The sequence below is a fragment of the Apodemus sylvaticus genome, chromosome 7 (genome assembly GCF_947179515.1).
Source record: "Apodemus sylvaticus chromosome 7, mApoSyl1.1, whole genome shotgun sequence".
NCBI classification, from domain to species: domain Eukaryota; kingdom Metazoa; phylum Chordata; class Mammalia; order Rodentia; family Muridae; genus Apodemus; species Apodemus sylvaticus.
In genome coordinates this window covers 17,312,668-17,329,556 of record NC_067478.1, presented here as the reverse complement: position 1 = coordinate 17,329,556, position 16,889 = coordinate 17,312,668, and the positions used below count along the sequence as shown (strand labels likewise).

At 49.7% G+C, this 16,889-nt stretch overlaps 1 protein-coding gene across 4 annotated transcripts in view; it reads left to right on the top strand.

The window, feature by feature from the left end:
• Poc1a (POC1 centriolar protein A) overlaps positions 1-16,889 on the top strand; it is a 71,171-nt gene that overhangs the window by 33,888 nt on the left and 20,394 nt on the right. The window contains exon 10 of one of the 4 annotated variants that reach the window (XM_052187412.1): positions 6,533-6,598. The exons of the other annotated variants lie outside the window; for them this stretch is intronic. Within the exon in view, the coding sequence (XP_052043372.1) occupies positions 6,533-6,583 (51 nt within the window). The 3' untranslated portion in view covers positions 6,584-6,598. Of the gene's footprint in view, positions 1-6,532; positions 6,599-16,889 lie in introns of those variants that run through there. 4 annotated transcript variants of the gene reach the window in all.

The following is a 16,889-nucleotide window of genomic DNA, read 5'->3' as shown; positions in this document are numbered from 1 at the left end:
TGTCCCTGCCTTGTTTGGGCTGTGACCCCAGCCAGTGGCCAGATCTCTGAGGTCTTGGTTCCTCTTCTATCAACCCGGGAGACACTGCGATTTCACAGGTGGCGTGCCTGGCAGACGTGGCCCCGCCCCTGGCACATGGCGAGTGCTCACAAACATGGCTATTTCAAGAATGTTCTTTTCTCTCTTCAGTCTTGAGAGCCAGTCAGGGCAATCAAGTGTTCAAACCTTCTGGGGTGAGGGGCGTTGGACGAGGGCGTGGGTGCACTGCTGACTGGGATAATTTCTGGTGCTGGCTCCTCCCTCAGGTGGTTCTTGTGAGGACCAGGGAGGGTTTTAGACCCCTCCAAATATATATTGTTTGTTTTAACTGACACATCCAAAGTCATCTGAGCTTACAGATTAGAAAGTAAATCTCTGAGGAGGGTGGAAACAAATTTCACATATACTCTTACACACCACACCACACGGATGCACACCACACGTATACATACCACACACCACACACCACACACACACATACATGCACACACACATACACACCCTCAAGACTCCTTAAGACAAAATGCCCAGGAACCTCAGAGCCTTAGTGCTAGAACCTTTCCCAGAGAAGTGGTCTGCTCAGCCAAGAAGATCTGCCCTTAGCCGGAGGCCTCCTTGAGGCTCTCCTCTTCTGCCTTGTGCCTTGGGTTCTAAGGGCAAAGTTCTAGTCACCTGCTATGCCTGTGTTTGGTTTTGGTTCCTACCATGTGCTTCTAATTTTGGGTGCAAGGGAGATCTGATTTCTGCTCATAGATACTTTCCCTATTCTGAGGATCTGGAGGGTCCTCAGTGGTCTTTTTGGGGGGTGGGGTTCAAGACCTAGCTTTCCCCACAGGAGCCTCACCTAAGGAGGCTAAGAGGAAACCCATTTCCATCCGCCTCAAGGATTTCATCTCGGTGCCTTTTGGCTGCTGTAACAAAATCCTGCGGACTAGGTAGCTTCTTAAACATGAATGTTATGTGACATTCATGTCTGACAGTCCTGGAGGCCCTGGTGAGGGTGTGGTGCTACAGAGGTGACTCCATTCTTCTGTGTCCTACTGCAGTCGACAGTGCTGGCTAAAACCCTTTTATAAGGGCACTAATTCTAATCATGGCAGCTCTGTTCTCATGACCCAGTTACCCTCAAAGGCTTAATTCCAAATATGCTAGGGATTATGATTCTAACATACACATTTTATAGGGGGATACAAATACTCAAACTATTAGCAATTTGATTTCCTGAGTTGGGTCTGTTTCCCAGAATATAAATTTCTGGTTTTGGCATTTGCTTTTTGTAGAGAGAAATAAGGACTCAAGCTGAGTGTGGATGGCACGCGCCTGTAATTTCAGCCCTTGGAAGGTGGTGGGAGGGAGACTGGAGGCCAGCCTGAGCTATAGGGGGGCCTGCCCCAAAAAAACAAACCGCAAAATAAAAGAAACTCGAGTTTGAAGGCATGCTTAGCAGGAAGGGTCATTGAGGGTATCTGAAGCAGATTTATGTGCCTTAAAAAGGAACTTCTCCCTTCTCTACTTGACCCCATTTCTTGCTCTTTTTTTCCCCTCAAGATTGTTAAAGGGAATTCTTGGCTTTCTCTCTGCTCTGGGTGAATCAGATGCCCCGCAGCTGCACGGCTTGGGAAAGGGTTGGTTTTACGGGGCCCATTGCCCCACCATGTGGCGCTGCCCCTGCCTCTGGGCCCACGGCATCTCTGGTGGCTGCGCTGCATCTCTTTATGTATATGCTGTTCATCCAGCTGAGTGACCAGCTCTGCCCATTGTTCACCTCCCCCCGTGGGTGATAGCTTGGTGGGGAACGGGGAGTCAGGTCCTCTCCCGAGGGACCCCAATCCTCCATTTACTGTTGGGAAGCTTCACAGATCTCAGGGCTTTGAGGCGTGACTTAGGAACAGTGGGGGTGCTGAGACTTACCTGGTTGTACATTTCTGTGGCTCCTGGTACAATTGACACATGCCCTCTGCATGCAGAGGAGGCACCTACGCTCAGGTCAGGTGACGTTCTGGTGAAGGGGTCTAGACCCAGGCAAGTGCAGGGCCCTGGGGAGGGGCGCAGCAAAACTAAGAGGGCCTTGAATGAAGACTCAAAAGGTGTCTCCCCATTTCTCCTTCAGCACCCTCAGACCTAAGACAAGCACCCAGGCTCAGTGTGTGTATGAGTGCACACTCATGTGTAGAACCGTGGCATTGCTGTCCTAGGGCACCGTGGGGTCTGCATTCCTACCGTCTTTGGTCAAGTGTGATCATTAGTGTTCACGCTACTGCCTAGTGTTACTCTGCAGACATGGGGTGCTGTGGATCTGGGCCCAGGGGTAGGGCCATCAGGTAATCTGGCTGCTCAGATGCCTTCCTGGTGTGCAAGTGGGAATCTTACAAAGACAGATTGCATTTGCACAAGGTGACATTTGCAGGAGTCCATGTTAGCTGCTGGGATAAAGACAAGCTTTTTGGGTTTTTTTTTGAATCTCACTATAAAAATCTTGGCTGCTGGCCCCAAACCCATAGAGATTTGTCTAGTTCTTGCTGCTTCCCCATTATTGGGATTAGAAGTTTGTGCCACCATGCCCAGCCAAGGCAGTCTTTTTAACATTTGACATTTATTTATTGTCAGAAGCTCCTCCAACTGGTTCTCAAACTTAGTGGTGAATCATAGCGCACATGGGGATGTTAAAACTTAACTGTGCTGGTCCGGCCCCACTTTACTAGAGAGTTTCCACTTCTAACACATCAGGCATTGATGCAGCCAGTGCAGAACCCACTCTGAAGATGGGTCTATTGGAAGACAGTGTATCCAGTGGTGTTCGACATCCTAGACAAGGAGTCCTTTTCCATCTTAGACATTTCTGTAACTGGGAGAAGTTACAGCCTGGAGCCGGGCAGTGATGGCCCACACCTGTGATCCCAGCACTCTGGGAGGCAGAGGCAGGTGGATTTCTGAGTTCGAGGCCAGCCTGGTCTACAGAGTGAGTTCCAGGACAGCCAGGGCTATACAGAGAAACCCTGTCTCCAAAAAAAGAAAACAAACAAACAAACAAAACAAAACAAAAAACCCCAAAAACAAAAAAAAAGAAGTTACAGCTTGGGAGAGGCAACTGAAGATTGTCTTGTCCTTCTCATCCCACTGTAGTGGACAGCGGGTGTAGGGGGAGGGATGTGGCTCTGCTTTGAATCCTCAGGATTCTTCCCAGAGATCCCAGCGCTGTCCTATAAGTCTTTTAAACCTATGAGCACCCATCAGTGGGCTTAGAACTAAGCAGGCAGACCTACAGCTTTCTCCCAGCAAAGACGGTCAGTAAGGAAGACGCTGCCGCGCATGGCTCCCACCAGCCTTGCCTTCCCTCCTGCCTCCCGGCTGCTGTTAGCTGCTGTCTGTAATCCAGTTCTTGAAGCTCCACTTCCCGCCGCTGCTTTCCACAGTGTCCTCGGTGTCTCCTCTTGTGCTTCTCCTTTTCCCACCTCACCCTTAGACGTGAATGCTCGGACCAGCCCCATCCTCTAGAGAACCTGCTGACTCTTGAATCTGCATCAAGCCCAGAGGCCTCAGGTTCAGTCCTGCATGTGTCGGGACTCACCCACCCATGGAAATCCAACCACACACACCCCTTTTTGAGTTCTAACTCCTTTGGGAGACCTTCCTTCTCACTATGGGCTCAGGACTGTTGGTAGCTCCACTTTTGCATGCAGAGAGATGGTTCCCAGTCAGACAACAATGGGGTAGCCAAACCATTGTGTTATAAGGCACATACGGCCCTTGAGTGCCTGTCATCTATCTCCGCAACTGCTGTGACATTGCCATTTTGCTGATGGTAATGACAAGCCACCTGCAGCCCCGTCAGTCCACACTTGCAGACCAGCTCTCTACAGAAGCCAGCAGAGCCACGGAAGACCGAAGCCAGCTTTGTGGACCTTCGGCGGCTGAGGCTCAGCCTTCTCTCCTTTTGGCTCTATTCTATTTTTTTTTTTTTTTTTTTTAAGATTTATTTATTTTATGTATGTGAGCACACTGTCACTGTCTTCAGACACACAAGAGGGCATCAGATCCCATTACAGATGGTTGTGAGTCACCATGTGGTTGCTGGGAATTGAACTCAGGACCTCTGGAAGAGCAGTCACTGCTCTTAACCACTGAGCCATCTCTCCAGCCCTCTATTCTATTTTTTAAACCCAGAGCCACGTGTAGAAGCAAGCCCAGGTGCTGGGGCCTAGCTCCGCTTCTCTGGGGCACTGACGCCTGGTCCCAGCAGAGGCTTCCACCAGGGCTTTTTCCAGATGGCCCCTCCTTCGTGTGGTCTTCCCCAGGCTGGAAATTCTGTATCCTCTCCTCTCTCCTCTCCTCTCCTCTCCTCTCCTCTCCTCTCCTCTCCTCTCCTCTTCTTCCCCACCCTCTCTCTTTCCTTCCTTCCTTTAAAAACAAAACAAAAATCAAACAAACTGGGTCTCTCTGCATAGTTTGACTGTCCTGAAAATCCCTATGTAGACCAGGCTGGCCTGGAGCTTACAAATTAGTCTGCCAGCCAGGCAGTGGTGGCACACACCTGTAATCCCAGCACTCTAGGAGGCAGAGGCAGGCGGATTTTGAGTGAGTTCCAGGTCAGCCAGGGCTATACAGAGAAACCCTGTTTTGAAAATACAGAATCCAAAGAACCAAAACAAACAAACAAAAAAACCAAAACAAACAAAACAAAAAAACAAAGAAAGAAATTAGTCTGCCTGTCTCCTGAGAACTAGGTAATTGCATCTGGCCATTTTTATTTTTAGATAGATAGATAGATAGATAGATAGATAGATAGATAGATAGATAGGTAGATTTTGTGTGTGTGTGTGTGTGTGTGTGTCACATTGCAGTGAAAGAAGTCTGAAGACAACTTTGAGGAGTTGGTTTTCTCTTTCCACCATGTGGGTCTTGAACTCACATCATCAAATTCGGTAGCAAGCACCTTGACTCACTGAGCTATCTCATCACCCTAGATATTCTTCCGACTGTGCCTGCCCAGAGCAGCCTGCTTCCCAGAGTCGGCCCCCCTTTCCCACCATCAGTCATTCACAGCCCTAGGACTGAGCTTTGTTCTCCCGTAGCAGCCAGTGTATGCGTGTGACAGGATGCTGGGGGGCATTGCCTAGGGTTACTAGGCCACGTGCTAGAGTGTGGGAGCCTAGTGCCCAGCTGGCTTTGGCCCTTTCCTTAAGGCGGTTTTTGGTTTTTTGGTTTTAATTTTTGTTTTGTTTTGTTTTGTTTTCATGGTCCCAGACTAAATGAAGAAAGTACCTGTCTGGCTTCATTTGCCCCTCTGGCAGCGGATGGCATGGGGTGGCATAGGCGGCCCTCAGGCCACAAAGGGAGGGAGAAGCTACATGTCGGGACTAGACTCCAGAGCTTCTTCTCATTTGAAATGGAAAACCCCTTTTTGCATTTTATATTTTCCAGATTGGCAAGTAGTGTTGACCATGTGGTGTAAGGGTGTTGGATAATACTTATGTTTATGTTCTTATTGGTTACCATGGCAAAAGAAAAAAATCAGAATAGATGGTTTCCATGGAGATTATCTTACAGTTAGTTTCCCTGAAGGTCTGGACACGGCTGCGGGCTCACTGAATGCTGTCACTGCCATCAGGGGCTTTCCCTATGGGGTGCCATCGCTTCGTGCAGATATTCTTTGGACTTGGGCAAAGGCATTTGTCGCCCATGCTTTCAGACCCTGGCACCCTGAAGCCACGTGGTGGTGACCCTAGACAGAAGAATTCAGCTTAGCCCTGGAGTGGAGCAGACAGCACACCAGCCCCTTCATCTGGGCTCTCCACTCACCAACCTTCCTTCCATCTTCCCCACACTGTTTAGAAGCCCTCAGAGCATTTCTTTAATTCCAGATACAACATTTTACTCTAAATGAGGATTTTCCTTGATTACATAACTGTAAGGCTGATGTCACATTCAACAAAATTAGTGATTTCTTCATAGCATTTTCCCCACATTGTATCAAGAATGTCCTGTGGGGCTGGCGATATGGCCCAGTTGGCAGAGACTGTGTTTGATTCCCATCACCATAAGAACAGGTGTGGTGATAAATGCCTACAATCCCAGCCTTTGCAAGCAAAGGCAGGAGGATCATAAGTTCAAGTCATCTTTGGCTATATAGCAATTTCAGAGCTAACCTGGGTTACATAAGACTGAGGCAGGGCTGGGGAGGGTGTCTTTTCACTTGAATAAGGATATAAAAACCTAAATGCCCATGTGTATCATCCTGCTGTCTGCACACGCCTTTCCACTCTGCCCATAGTTCAGAGTCAGACCAGGACAAGGGGACCTCCTGGACACACTGTCCTCAGGAAGACCCACCTCTTCCTGGAGCTATGGAGGCTACATGGGCAAGCTACTGCTAGGTGACCTGCGCCCGGCACTGGACAGGGTGCACGGGCCTTCGTTGGAGCCTGCAGGGGGAGGGCAAGAGGGATGATGTGACTATAGTTAGTTCATTCTGCTGTCCAACTTCATTTTCTAGGAAAGAGAGGCCATGAGACCCCATGAGACACAGCCTCCCAGAGAAGCATGAAGCACTTGCAAAGGATTCTAGCTGATCTGAGGCCAGCTGCCTCTGCTGATTGGCTAGAGTCAGGCCTGGCTATCTGTCTTGGCAGGCCTCGTTCACACACTTTTATGCTGTGCAAAATCTGAATTAACTGAGCTTGGGAGCGATGCCTGGGGTATGGTCGGTGGCTCCGGCACTCTCCATTGAACTGAGTGCAAGGAAAGTTTAAAATAGTCTAGCCTTTGTTCCCAGAGTTTTAAAATTCAACTCCAGTAGTTGCAATGATCTGTCTTCAAGTGGATCTATAAATAAACTGCTACTGTTCCTCTTTGTCACCAAAGCTTCCGAGCCTTCCGGAGCCGTCCCCGCAGCTCGTCTTCATTAGATGCCTCTCATCTGCAGGACAGCTGCAGCCACCGGCAAGCTGGGCTGACACGTGGAGTTTGTACAAACAGCAGCACCTTCCTTTTAAAAACCCAGTTCCCCCCAGATTAACTACAGAGGGAGAAATAGCAGCTCTGCATTGGAGAAATTTGGAGAGAGCGCAGTGCCCCACAGAGCCGTCAGCAGTAAGTCCTGCGTGCACAGACCCCGCAGTGTCAAAAGGTGTAAGTCCAGTCCCATGAGATGTCAGGCAAACACAAATTGACCAGTACTGTTGGAAAGTCTCAGTCCTGAAAGACAAAGGAGACCTGGGGGGGCTGACAGAGTGCAGAGGCTGAGGAAACTAGAGGATGGTGAAGAGGCCAGGGAGCGGGCGCCTGGCAGAGCCTTGGCACCCAAACCTGAGGACCCAAGTATGGAACCACAGCACTCACGTCCCCCAGGGACAGGGACAGAGATGGGAAGGTCGCTGGTCGGCCTGGTTAGCTGAATCAGTGAGCTTCAGGTGCTCTGAGAGACCCCGTCTCAGCAAATAAAGAGGACAGCAACTGAGGAAGTCAACCAGTGTTGACCTCTGTCCTCCACAGGTGTGTGCAGCCACACACACATTCACACACGCACGCACATACACACACATGCACACACATTATATACATACATATATACAGCACACATAATATACACACATACATACAGCACATACACAATACATACACATATATATAAAACACAATATACACACTCATATAACACACAAACACACACACACACACAGGAAAATCCTGGATAATATTCTGTGTAGCCTGGGAATGGAGGCTATCAGCTGCAGAAACTGGTGAAGCTCACATGACTGTGGTTAGTGGTGTTTCCCAGTGGCACTCTCCTGATCTGGTGACTATGCTGTGGTTATGTAAGATGCTAACGTGGGGGGCAGGGAGTAATGGAAATTCTCTGTACTATATTTTGCAACTTTTCTATAAGTCTAAAATTAGTTCAAAGCAATTTAATCTTTTATTGAAAAGCAACTGCAGTCAACACTAGGGCTTTGTTAGGATTCTCCATCTCCTTCCTTCCTCCCAGCCCTCTAGGCACTTGCTGTGTGGGGACTCTGTGGACCTTACAGACTGTTGGTGGGGCTGACCTGACTGGGACCCCATGTGTCCCAGGGGAATACCCTTTTCCAGGAGGGAGTCTCCACTTGGCCACAGTGTTTCTTTAAAAAAAAAAAGAAAGAAAGAAAAGAAAAAAGGTTCTTGCGCTCTGACCACTCATCTTTATTCTGATTGTCCTCCTTAAATATTAGCTCATTTTAAAGACTCTTTGTTTGTTTGGGTTACTTTTGTTCATTTGTTTGTTTAGGGGGTTGTTTGTTGTTGTTGTTTTTTTTTTTTTTAATTTGAATTTTTTTGAGACAGGGTTTCTCTGTATAGCCCTGGCTGTCCTGGAACTCACGCTGTAGACTAGGCTGACCTCGAACTCAGAAATCTGCCTGCCTCTGCCTCCCAAGTGCTGGGATTACAGGTATGTGCCACCACCGCCAGGCGTTTGTTTAGTTTTTAAGACGGTCTCTTAACCACAACTGGCCTGAAATTGCCTATGAAGACCAGACTGGCCTTGAATTCAGAGATCTATTTGCCTCCGCTTCACATGTGCTAGAATCAAAGGGGAGCAACTCCATCATGTCTGGCAAACACTTTTATTTATCATGTGTGCGGTCTGCCTCACTTGGATGTGGAGGTCAGAGGTCACCTTGCAAGAGTTGGTTCTCTCCATTGGCCATCTGTATCCCAGGGGTCCTGCTCAGGTCTTCAGGCTGAGCTGTTCATGCACGTGAGGGTGCTCCTCAGTATCTCTCCTAAGTCCTGGCAGGCTGTGTGAGGAAAGTGGGCTTCACTGGGATGGCCCTGCCTCCTGAGGCGCTCATAAACCAGGGCCTAGACCTCACTGTCTGCCCTCCCCCTCTGTGTGTTCCTGACCTCACCTTACCAAGGTGCTACCAATGTGTCTCTCCAGCTGTGCTGTGGCAGTGATGCCCTGAGAAGCTTCAACAGCAAAAGGCCAGATGTTGTTTCTTGCCCCATGAAGGTCGGGACCTCCTGGGAACAGTGTGGTTATGTGATGGGCATGGCCAGGCCAGTTGCTGTCTCTAGGCCTCCATTGGTTTAAAGTGCTTAGCTTTCTCAGTTTCTTCTTGTTCTTCAGAGAGCAGAGGGGAACCCTGCCTGCCAGGGCATGCTCTCCCCTCTTTTGAAGCCACCCCTTCCCCCACTCTGTGGAAAACTTGGTTGGAAACTTGTGCAGAGCCAGGCTGGTAGTGGGCCCCGGAGTGGCTGTCTCAGCCCTGGGGCAAGCAGAGTGGGGCTCCGTGCTTTGTTGGTTTATCTTTTGCTCCATGCACACAGGCCTGAGAACAGCCGAGATATAATGGGATCACCGGCATTCCCTGCTTCTCTGAGGGGAATCATGACATAAACAGGTACACCGTGTTACCTTTGTCCCAGACCCAGACTGCACTGGCCTGTGACAGGGAGGGCCTGGCATCGGTGTGTTGATCAGGCCTGTGGGTCCCTTGCTGTCTATCTTAAAGACATACACTCAGTTTCCACCCAGCGAGAACCTATGTAGAATCAAGGTGTAGCTGGCTGGGACCTAGCTGGGATCTTTGGTTTCAGAGTATCCCATTCAGCTGTGAGGCTACTGTTTTGGCCTCAGACCTTGTATTTGTCTGTCCCTCAACTTAAGCGTGACCCAGCACCCTGCCCTCCCCAGAGCCTGGTGTGGGGAACAGTCATGTTCATAGTCTAGAAAGCCAGCAGCTGGAAGCAAACCCTAGGATCACACTGGGGCAAACATCAGCCAGACTGCCAAACAATTAGATGCTTTTAAGAAACAAGAATTCCTCGTGGCTTGAGAACTATGTTTAGAACCAGAAGTTTGTTCCCCTGTTGGATTCCAGGCCGGAACCCTAAATTACCAGACAAATAAGGGTATAGTATTTCTAGTTTGCAAATGCGTGTGATTTAAGAAGCTAGCCCTGCCTCTTCCACAGGAGAAGCTGGATGTGAGGCAGAGTCCAAGTAAGCTCTACTTTTTAATTCCCTCCCCAGGGCCAGGTTAGCAAACCTGAAGGCAACTGTAACTTCTGAGAGCAGCCAATGGCATGAGGTCAGGACAGAGACCTCTGAGCCCCTCTTGCTAAGTGAGTAGACAGCAGTGAAAGAAAAGACAGCTGAAGAGATTTAACTAGTGTGTGTGTGTGTGTGTGTGTGTGTGTGTCCGTCCATCGAGTCCTTCCAGAGTGGTTCTCCGCTTTTCTTTGGAAACTCAGCGAGATGCTTTGACATGTTAGTAGGCCGTGACCAGGCAGGTTGTGCGAGGAGGAAACTAGTGAGAACCCAGCCCTGGGTCACCCCAGCTTCCCCATTCTGGCCCCATGTGAAGCCATGGGTCAGTTCTTAGACACAGAGTTTTCATTTTAGGGTCAGGCCAGGCAGAGGACAAGATCCAGGGCGAACAATTAAGAGAAAAGGAGAACTGTGTACTCTGGGCAAACATTAATCACCCATCGTCCACTTGCAGCTCCGTCCTGTTAACTCAGCGTCGTCCAGTCAAATGGCAGACTCTTCTGGCAACTCGCCACTGTGTGCGGTCCTTGCTTGATGCTGCGTGGATCCCTGTGTAGCTAAGGGCTGCTTGGGGGACCCTGCCCATGGGAGTGTGCTTCTTCCTCTCTTGCACTGAGGAGGCTACACTGAAATGAGACGCCCTGCTCCACACATGTGGACGTAGTTCACATGCGGATGGCAAGCCTCCTGGGCCTCTCACCTAGTGCCATCACCGGCACCGGCTTAGCATCTCGGCTGCTCTGTGGGGAGGTGGTGTTCTTCACCTCGAGTGTGGAATGGCAGGGATGGACTGTCAAGTATGGCACGTGCTGGACGGGTGGGCTCCCAGGCGCGCCTAGATGTAATAGGAGCTTTAGAGAGAGTTGATAGAGTTTTGTAATTATAGTAGTAATCTTCACCTTGAAGAAATGAGCAGTTCTGAGTTTTGTCAAACAGATCCAATTAGGTAATGCCACACCCCAACACATGACCAAGATACAGAATATTTCATCTGTTTCAAAAAGCTTCCTTGTACCTCTTTCTAATCAACTTTCTTGTTGTAGGATTTTGTTTGTTTGTTTTTGAGACAGGGTCTCGCTATGTAGGTTTGGCTGGCCTGGAACCCGCTATGTGAGCAGCGAGCAGGCAGGCCTCAGACTCACAGAGGCCGGGACTGCGTCTGCCTCTATCTCTGCAGAGGTTAAAGGCATGAGCCATCATGCACAGCTGTTGTGAGGTGGGTTTTGGGTTGGTTGGCTTTTGTTTTTGAGGGGTTTTTGCATATATGTGTGAGTAAAATGTAAACGTGTGGGTACATGTATATGTTGTGTGTGCATGTGCTGTGGGGTGTGACATTCACTTATCCACTGGGCCCAGAGCTTGCTGATTCAGCCGGCCATCTTGCTCTTGGGATTCTGTCCCCACCCCAGAGTGCTGGGGTGACAGGCTGCGGCACACCTGCTCAGCTCTATAAGGCTCTGTGAGTACAGTTCCAGTCCTCGTGCTCGCCTGCCAGGCCTTTGACCCCCTAAGCCATCTCCCCAGCCCCACTTACTGAGTTTGCTGTCTAAGTTAGTTTGTACCTCTTAGAATTTATGAATCTATGTAAGTGGAATCATTCAATCACTTACTCAGTTGATTTGGTTTCTTCCAGCCTAATTATTTTGGCGCTGATCTGTGTTGTTACATGTATAAGTAGCTCATCCTCTTACTGCTGAGGAGGAGTCAATGGAGTGAATGCATCGCAGTCTGTTTATCTACCTGAGGGAAACAGCGGTTTATTTTCTGTTATTTGGTTGTTACAAACAACAACAATGATGACGACACTGCTGTGAACTTTGATGTACATATTTCCTGTGGACATAGGCTTCTGGTTTGCTTGCTCTTTTTTTTTTTTTTTTTTTTTGGTTTTTTGGTTTTTTGGATTTGGTTTTTTCGAGACAGGGTTTCTCTGTATAGCCCTGGCTGTCCTGGAACTCACTCTGTAGACCAGGCTGGCCTCAAACTCAGAAATCCGCCTGCCTCTGCCTCCCAGAGTGCTGGGATTACAGGCGTGCGCCGCGCCACCACTGCCCAGCTCCTTTCTTTCTTTTTTTTTTTTTTAATATTTATTTATTTATTTTATGTATGTAAGTACACTGTTTCTTTCTTCAGACACACCAGGAGAGGGCATCAGACCCCATTACAGACGGTTGTGAGCCACCAGGTGGTTGCTGGGAACTGAACTGGAAGAGCAGCCAGTGCTCTTAGCCACTGAGCCATCTCTCCAGTCCTGCTTCTGTTTTTCTCACAGTGTGTGGCCATTCTAATGGGTATAATACAAACTTATACTAGTGTAAGCCTTTAAATAACTGTAGTCTTACCTGGTACAGGGATCAGGTGAGAATCAAAGTTCACGCTGAGCCATATCCCTAACCTTAGCCCTTTTGGGGAATGACAGGACAATTCTTTCTTTCTTTTAAAAATGTATGTGTATGGCATGTTACCTACATGTATATACATGCTTTGTGTCCGAGGGGTCAGAAGAAGGTGTCATATCCCCAGGAACTAGAGTTAAGAGTGATTGTAAGTCACACTGTGTGGTGCTAGGAACAGAACCCAGATTCTTTGGAAGAGAAGAAAGCTTGGTTCTTTTAGGTTATTCCTGTTTTTCTTCTTATGGAAGGATTACTGCTTTGCCCCAACTCCCAGAATCCTAGGCCCATTGTATAGTCAGTCAGCCAACCTAGAGACCAGTCAGGAAATCGACCCAGAGTGATTTCTCTGACAATGAAGACCTAGAGGCAGTTCAAGTTTGTTGCTTTTAATGAAATTTCATGGGTTGACTCCTGGTGTGCCTGAGTAACTGAGATAGTGATTTCAATGCATCCCTGCTGTATCTGAAGGGTGGGGCCCATGGTGGTGTGTGACAGGAGCTGACTGAAGAACCCAGGCAAGCACCTTCAAACATGCTGTGAGAGCCTAGCCTCCAACTCCAGGGGACCTGCGAAGAGACCCCTACAGTCTCACTCCAAGTGAATACTCCAAGGGGAGTTTCCACATCTTTTTTGTGGGTTTATTTATTTATTTTTTGTTTTGTTTGTTTTTTTAGATTTGTTTTTTTCGAGACAGGGTTTCTCTGTGTAGTCCTGGCTGTCCTGGAACTCACTCTGTAGACCAGGCTGGCCTCGAACTCAGAAATCCGCCTGCCTCTGCCTCCCAGAGTGCTGGGATTACAGGCGTGCACCACCGCCCGACTTTTTGTGGGTTTAGTATTAAAATAATATTTGATGTAAATGGCATAGTATGGAACTGCACATGTGGACAGATCCTGGTGGGAGTTTACTTGGGATGCACTGGATTATTATTATTATTATTATCTTCTCCTCCTGTGGGAAAGTACCTAAGAGAAGAAGGTAAGGAAGGAGCATTGATTTCAGCTCCCAGTGTGAGAGGATACAGTTCGTCATGCTGGAAAGGCATGGTGGCAGAGCATGACCCAGTGGTTGCAAGCCAGGAGACAAAAAGACGGATGCTGGTGTCCCCTCAGTTCTTCTTCAGCCTGGCACCACAGCCTGTGGGATGTTGCCGCCCACATCAGGGTGGGTCACTCTTTCCCGGTTAAAGCTTTGAAAACGCCTGACAGTCAGGGCCAAAGGTGTGTGCCCTGATGACTCCAAGAATAAGTCTCACACCCAGGGGCCACTGTGGGCCCTAGGGTGCTTCAGGTTAACCTGCCGTGAGCTTGCTTTTCCAGCCTCCAGCACTCGGCTCCGTTGCCTTGGCTTAGCTTTCCGCATCTGCTTTTGTGTTTATCCGCAGGCGTCACAGGGACTGCTCCAGCTCTTGAAGGCTGGAGTGCAGCTGAGCGCGGCAGGGCCTGTGGCCCGTGGCGCTTTGCTGCAGTGCACCTGCTGGAGAGGTTTTGTCACAGGAATGTCACTGGTCCCATGGATTGGGCTCTTCTAGGCATCAAGTATTTGTGGAGGACTTCTGTCCTTACCTGGGCAGGCATTCCAGGACACACAGGGGAGGCCAGTGATGCAGAAACGCTTAGGCCTCCACAAACAAGTCCAGCTGCAGCCAGTTTGACATGTCACCTGCACAGACTGCCTGATACCTAGGAAGTTGTGCTTTGAGGTTAGATCCCAGCTGAAGGATTCTGAGCAGGTACATAATGTGCCAGGGTGATCTTTCCTGAGAGAACACTTAGACTGAAAAATAATAAAACCATCCCTATTGTGAAGGAGCCTCGAGAAGTTAGTGAGGTGATGTTAGCTATGGGCTCGCAGTAGATGGCAGGGACACTGGCCGGTCTCGGTGCGGTAGTGCTGGGCTTTGTTATGTTGAGATAGGACGGCCCAGACCATGGCTTTAAGTTCACTTTGAAGTACAGGCTAGCCTCACATTTGTGATCCTCCTGCCTCAGCTTCCCGAGTGCTGGGGTTACAGGGACCATGTCCAGCTTCCAGAAACCCCAGATCCTTTTAAATGATTTTTCTTTTCTTTTTTTATTAATATTATGTTTTTATTTTTTAAATTAATCCTACCACTCAGGAAGCAGGTGGATCTCTATGAGTTCAAGGCCAGCCTGGGCTATGAAATGAGTTCTGGTACAGCCAAGGCTACACAGAAACCCTATCTTTGTTTACATTGAGTGTGTGTGAGTGTAGCTGTCTGTGTGTAGCGTAGCGTGTACGTGGAGGGCAGAGGACCCGTGTTCCTCAGTTCTTTCCTTCTGCCATGGGCTTGGGACTGAACTCAGGAAGCACTTGTCCTCATGATGCCACCCCATATGTCTCCACATGTAGCCCAGGCTACCCTGGAATTCACAGCCCTCTCGTCTTAGCCTCCAAGTGCCAGGATTTGCATTTCTTTCCTCAGTTTTCTTTGTTGTGGCGTGAAGACAGCCTGTACCCACGGTATCCATGGGAACACATCTCCCCTGAAGCCGCTTCTCCAGCTAGGCGCTCCACAGCTCCAGTCTTTGCTGCCCCCTTGGCTCTGCTCAGCTTTGGCACAGAAGGCGATTGCTAAAGTTGGCGCTCCCTCCCTCCCTCCCCCCACCTCATCGCCCCCTGTTTCCAGAAGCTCAGTGCAGCACTGGCAGCTTCCGGGCTGCTCTGCAGAAACCCTCAGAATTTCCATTCCCCTCCTTCCTGGGCAGCAAGCAGCAGCAGTCTGGAAGGTGCCTGCTGTCGGGACAGGAAGCCTATAACCTTCTCTCAGTAGACTGTTCTGGTGTGTCCACAGTTCTCCTGCCCTGGGGAAGAGTGTGTCTGTCTGAAAGGAGCGGGCGGGGCACAAGGCTTGATGGTGACTTCAGGTGAGCTCATCTATCTCACTGACCCCATTTTACAGATGAGAAGGTAGACGTACTAGCTAGAGTCATGGAGCCAAGGCCTCTCCGGTTTCTCATTCCTCACCCATGGCAGAACCACCTGGGCCTGGAGCTCACTGTGCTGAGTCCAAGCTGTCTTGGCAAGGCTGGTAGGCTTCTGAAGTGTTTCCTTATGGAATGGGCTTTTGGGTAGGCCCTGAGATCTGAAGTACATTGATTCCAGGGCTGGAAGAGCCCTGGTCCTGGTAGCCAAGCTTAGGAAGTGGCCACATCACACTGCAGGCATGTCAACAGTGGGCGGGCATGTGATCGTGACATCCATTTCCTTCTCAAGAATGTCCCTCTGGCTCACATCTCACACTCAAGCTCTTTGGCCACTGGAGCTGGCATTTTTCAAGTTCACATCAATATGTCCTTGAGAGTTTGTGGTTTATAAGATCAGAACTCTTTCCTAATAAAGAGAAACATCCAGGTAGATTCCACATGCTGGCTTGCCATACATTCCTTTGTCACCTGAACCGTCTCCTGCATCCATTCTTTCTGAGGACCGTGAGGTAATCCAGGTGAGCGTGCCCAGGCCAGATGATCCTCCACAGCTGGGTCGACGCTGAGGAGAGATGTAAGCAGCCAGCCGATTGTGGGTCTACAGGTGGTGTCCAAGCTGAGTCCCAGTTGTCCTCAGTATACTCCGCTCGCTGCCTGTGGCGCTGGGAGGTGGGCGACTTCTGGGTACAGTAGGCTTAGCTCTGTGGTACATGGGTGGTCCACAGGCTTTGAGCCCAGTGATGTCCTGGATTTGTGGGTAAGGGAGTGATGAGTACAGTTCCCACAGAAGGCCCGGAGCAGGCAGTACCGATTGTCTGCCCACGTGCTAGCCCTTGTTTTTAAGATGAAGTGGCTATAGGAACAGGCCCAGAAGGAGAAGGCCCAAGTTAGCAGGGTGTGTGTGTGGTGGGGGGGGGGGGACAAAGGAGCTGCTGCCGGGGAAGGGGAGGGCAGCAAAGCATCCATAGAGAGGGAAGTGCCGTGTGAGTGCCAGGGCACAAGCAAGAGGGTGTGGAAGGAGGTGGGCTGGACTGGACAGAGCCCTGGGGGTGACATGGTACATCTGGAATGTCCACTAGACATTCCACATGTGGGTCATTGAAGCTGGGGGACTGACCAGAGCATGGGCCACCAGTATTGCATAGTGGAGCTGCAGGATTGGAACTGTGACATCTGCTGAGCTGCCTCCAGGCCCCGGGCTCAGAGAATCCTGCTCCGCATATGCAGGCTGCTTCCCCGGACAGGAGAAGTCTTCCTTTGTGTACAGAGAGGGGTTCTACTTCTATGACTTGGGGGCTTAGTCTCCCTTCAAGTCATAAAAACCCAAGCACCTCCCACCCCTGGAGTCCTGTTGAGACAAGCCAGCTGTGGCTGTCCTGTGGATTATGGCTCCTGCCAGCCATCTGGGCACAACAGTCACACAGAGATCTTTGTTTTTCCAGGGGATCTGGGGCAGGGCAGGGGTTGGAACATCCCC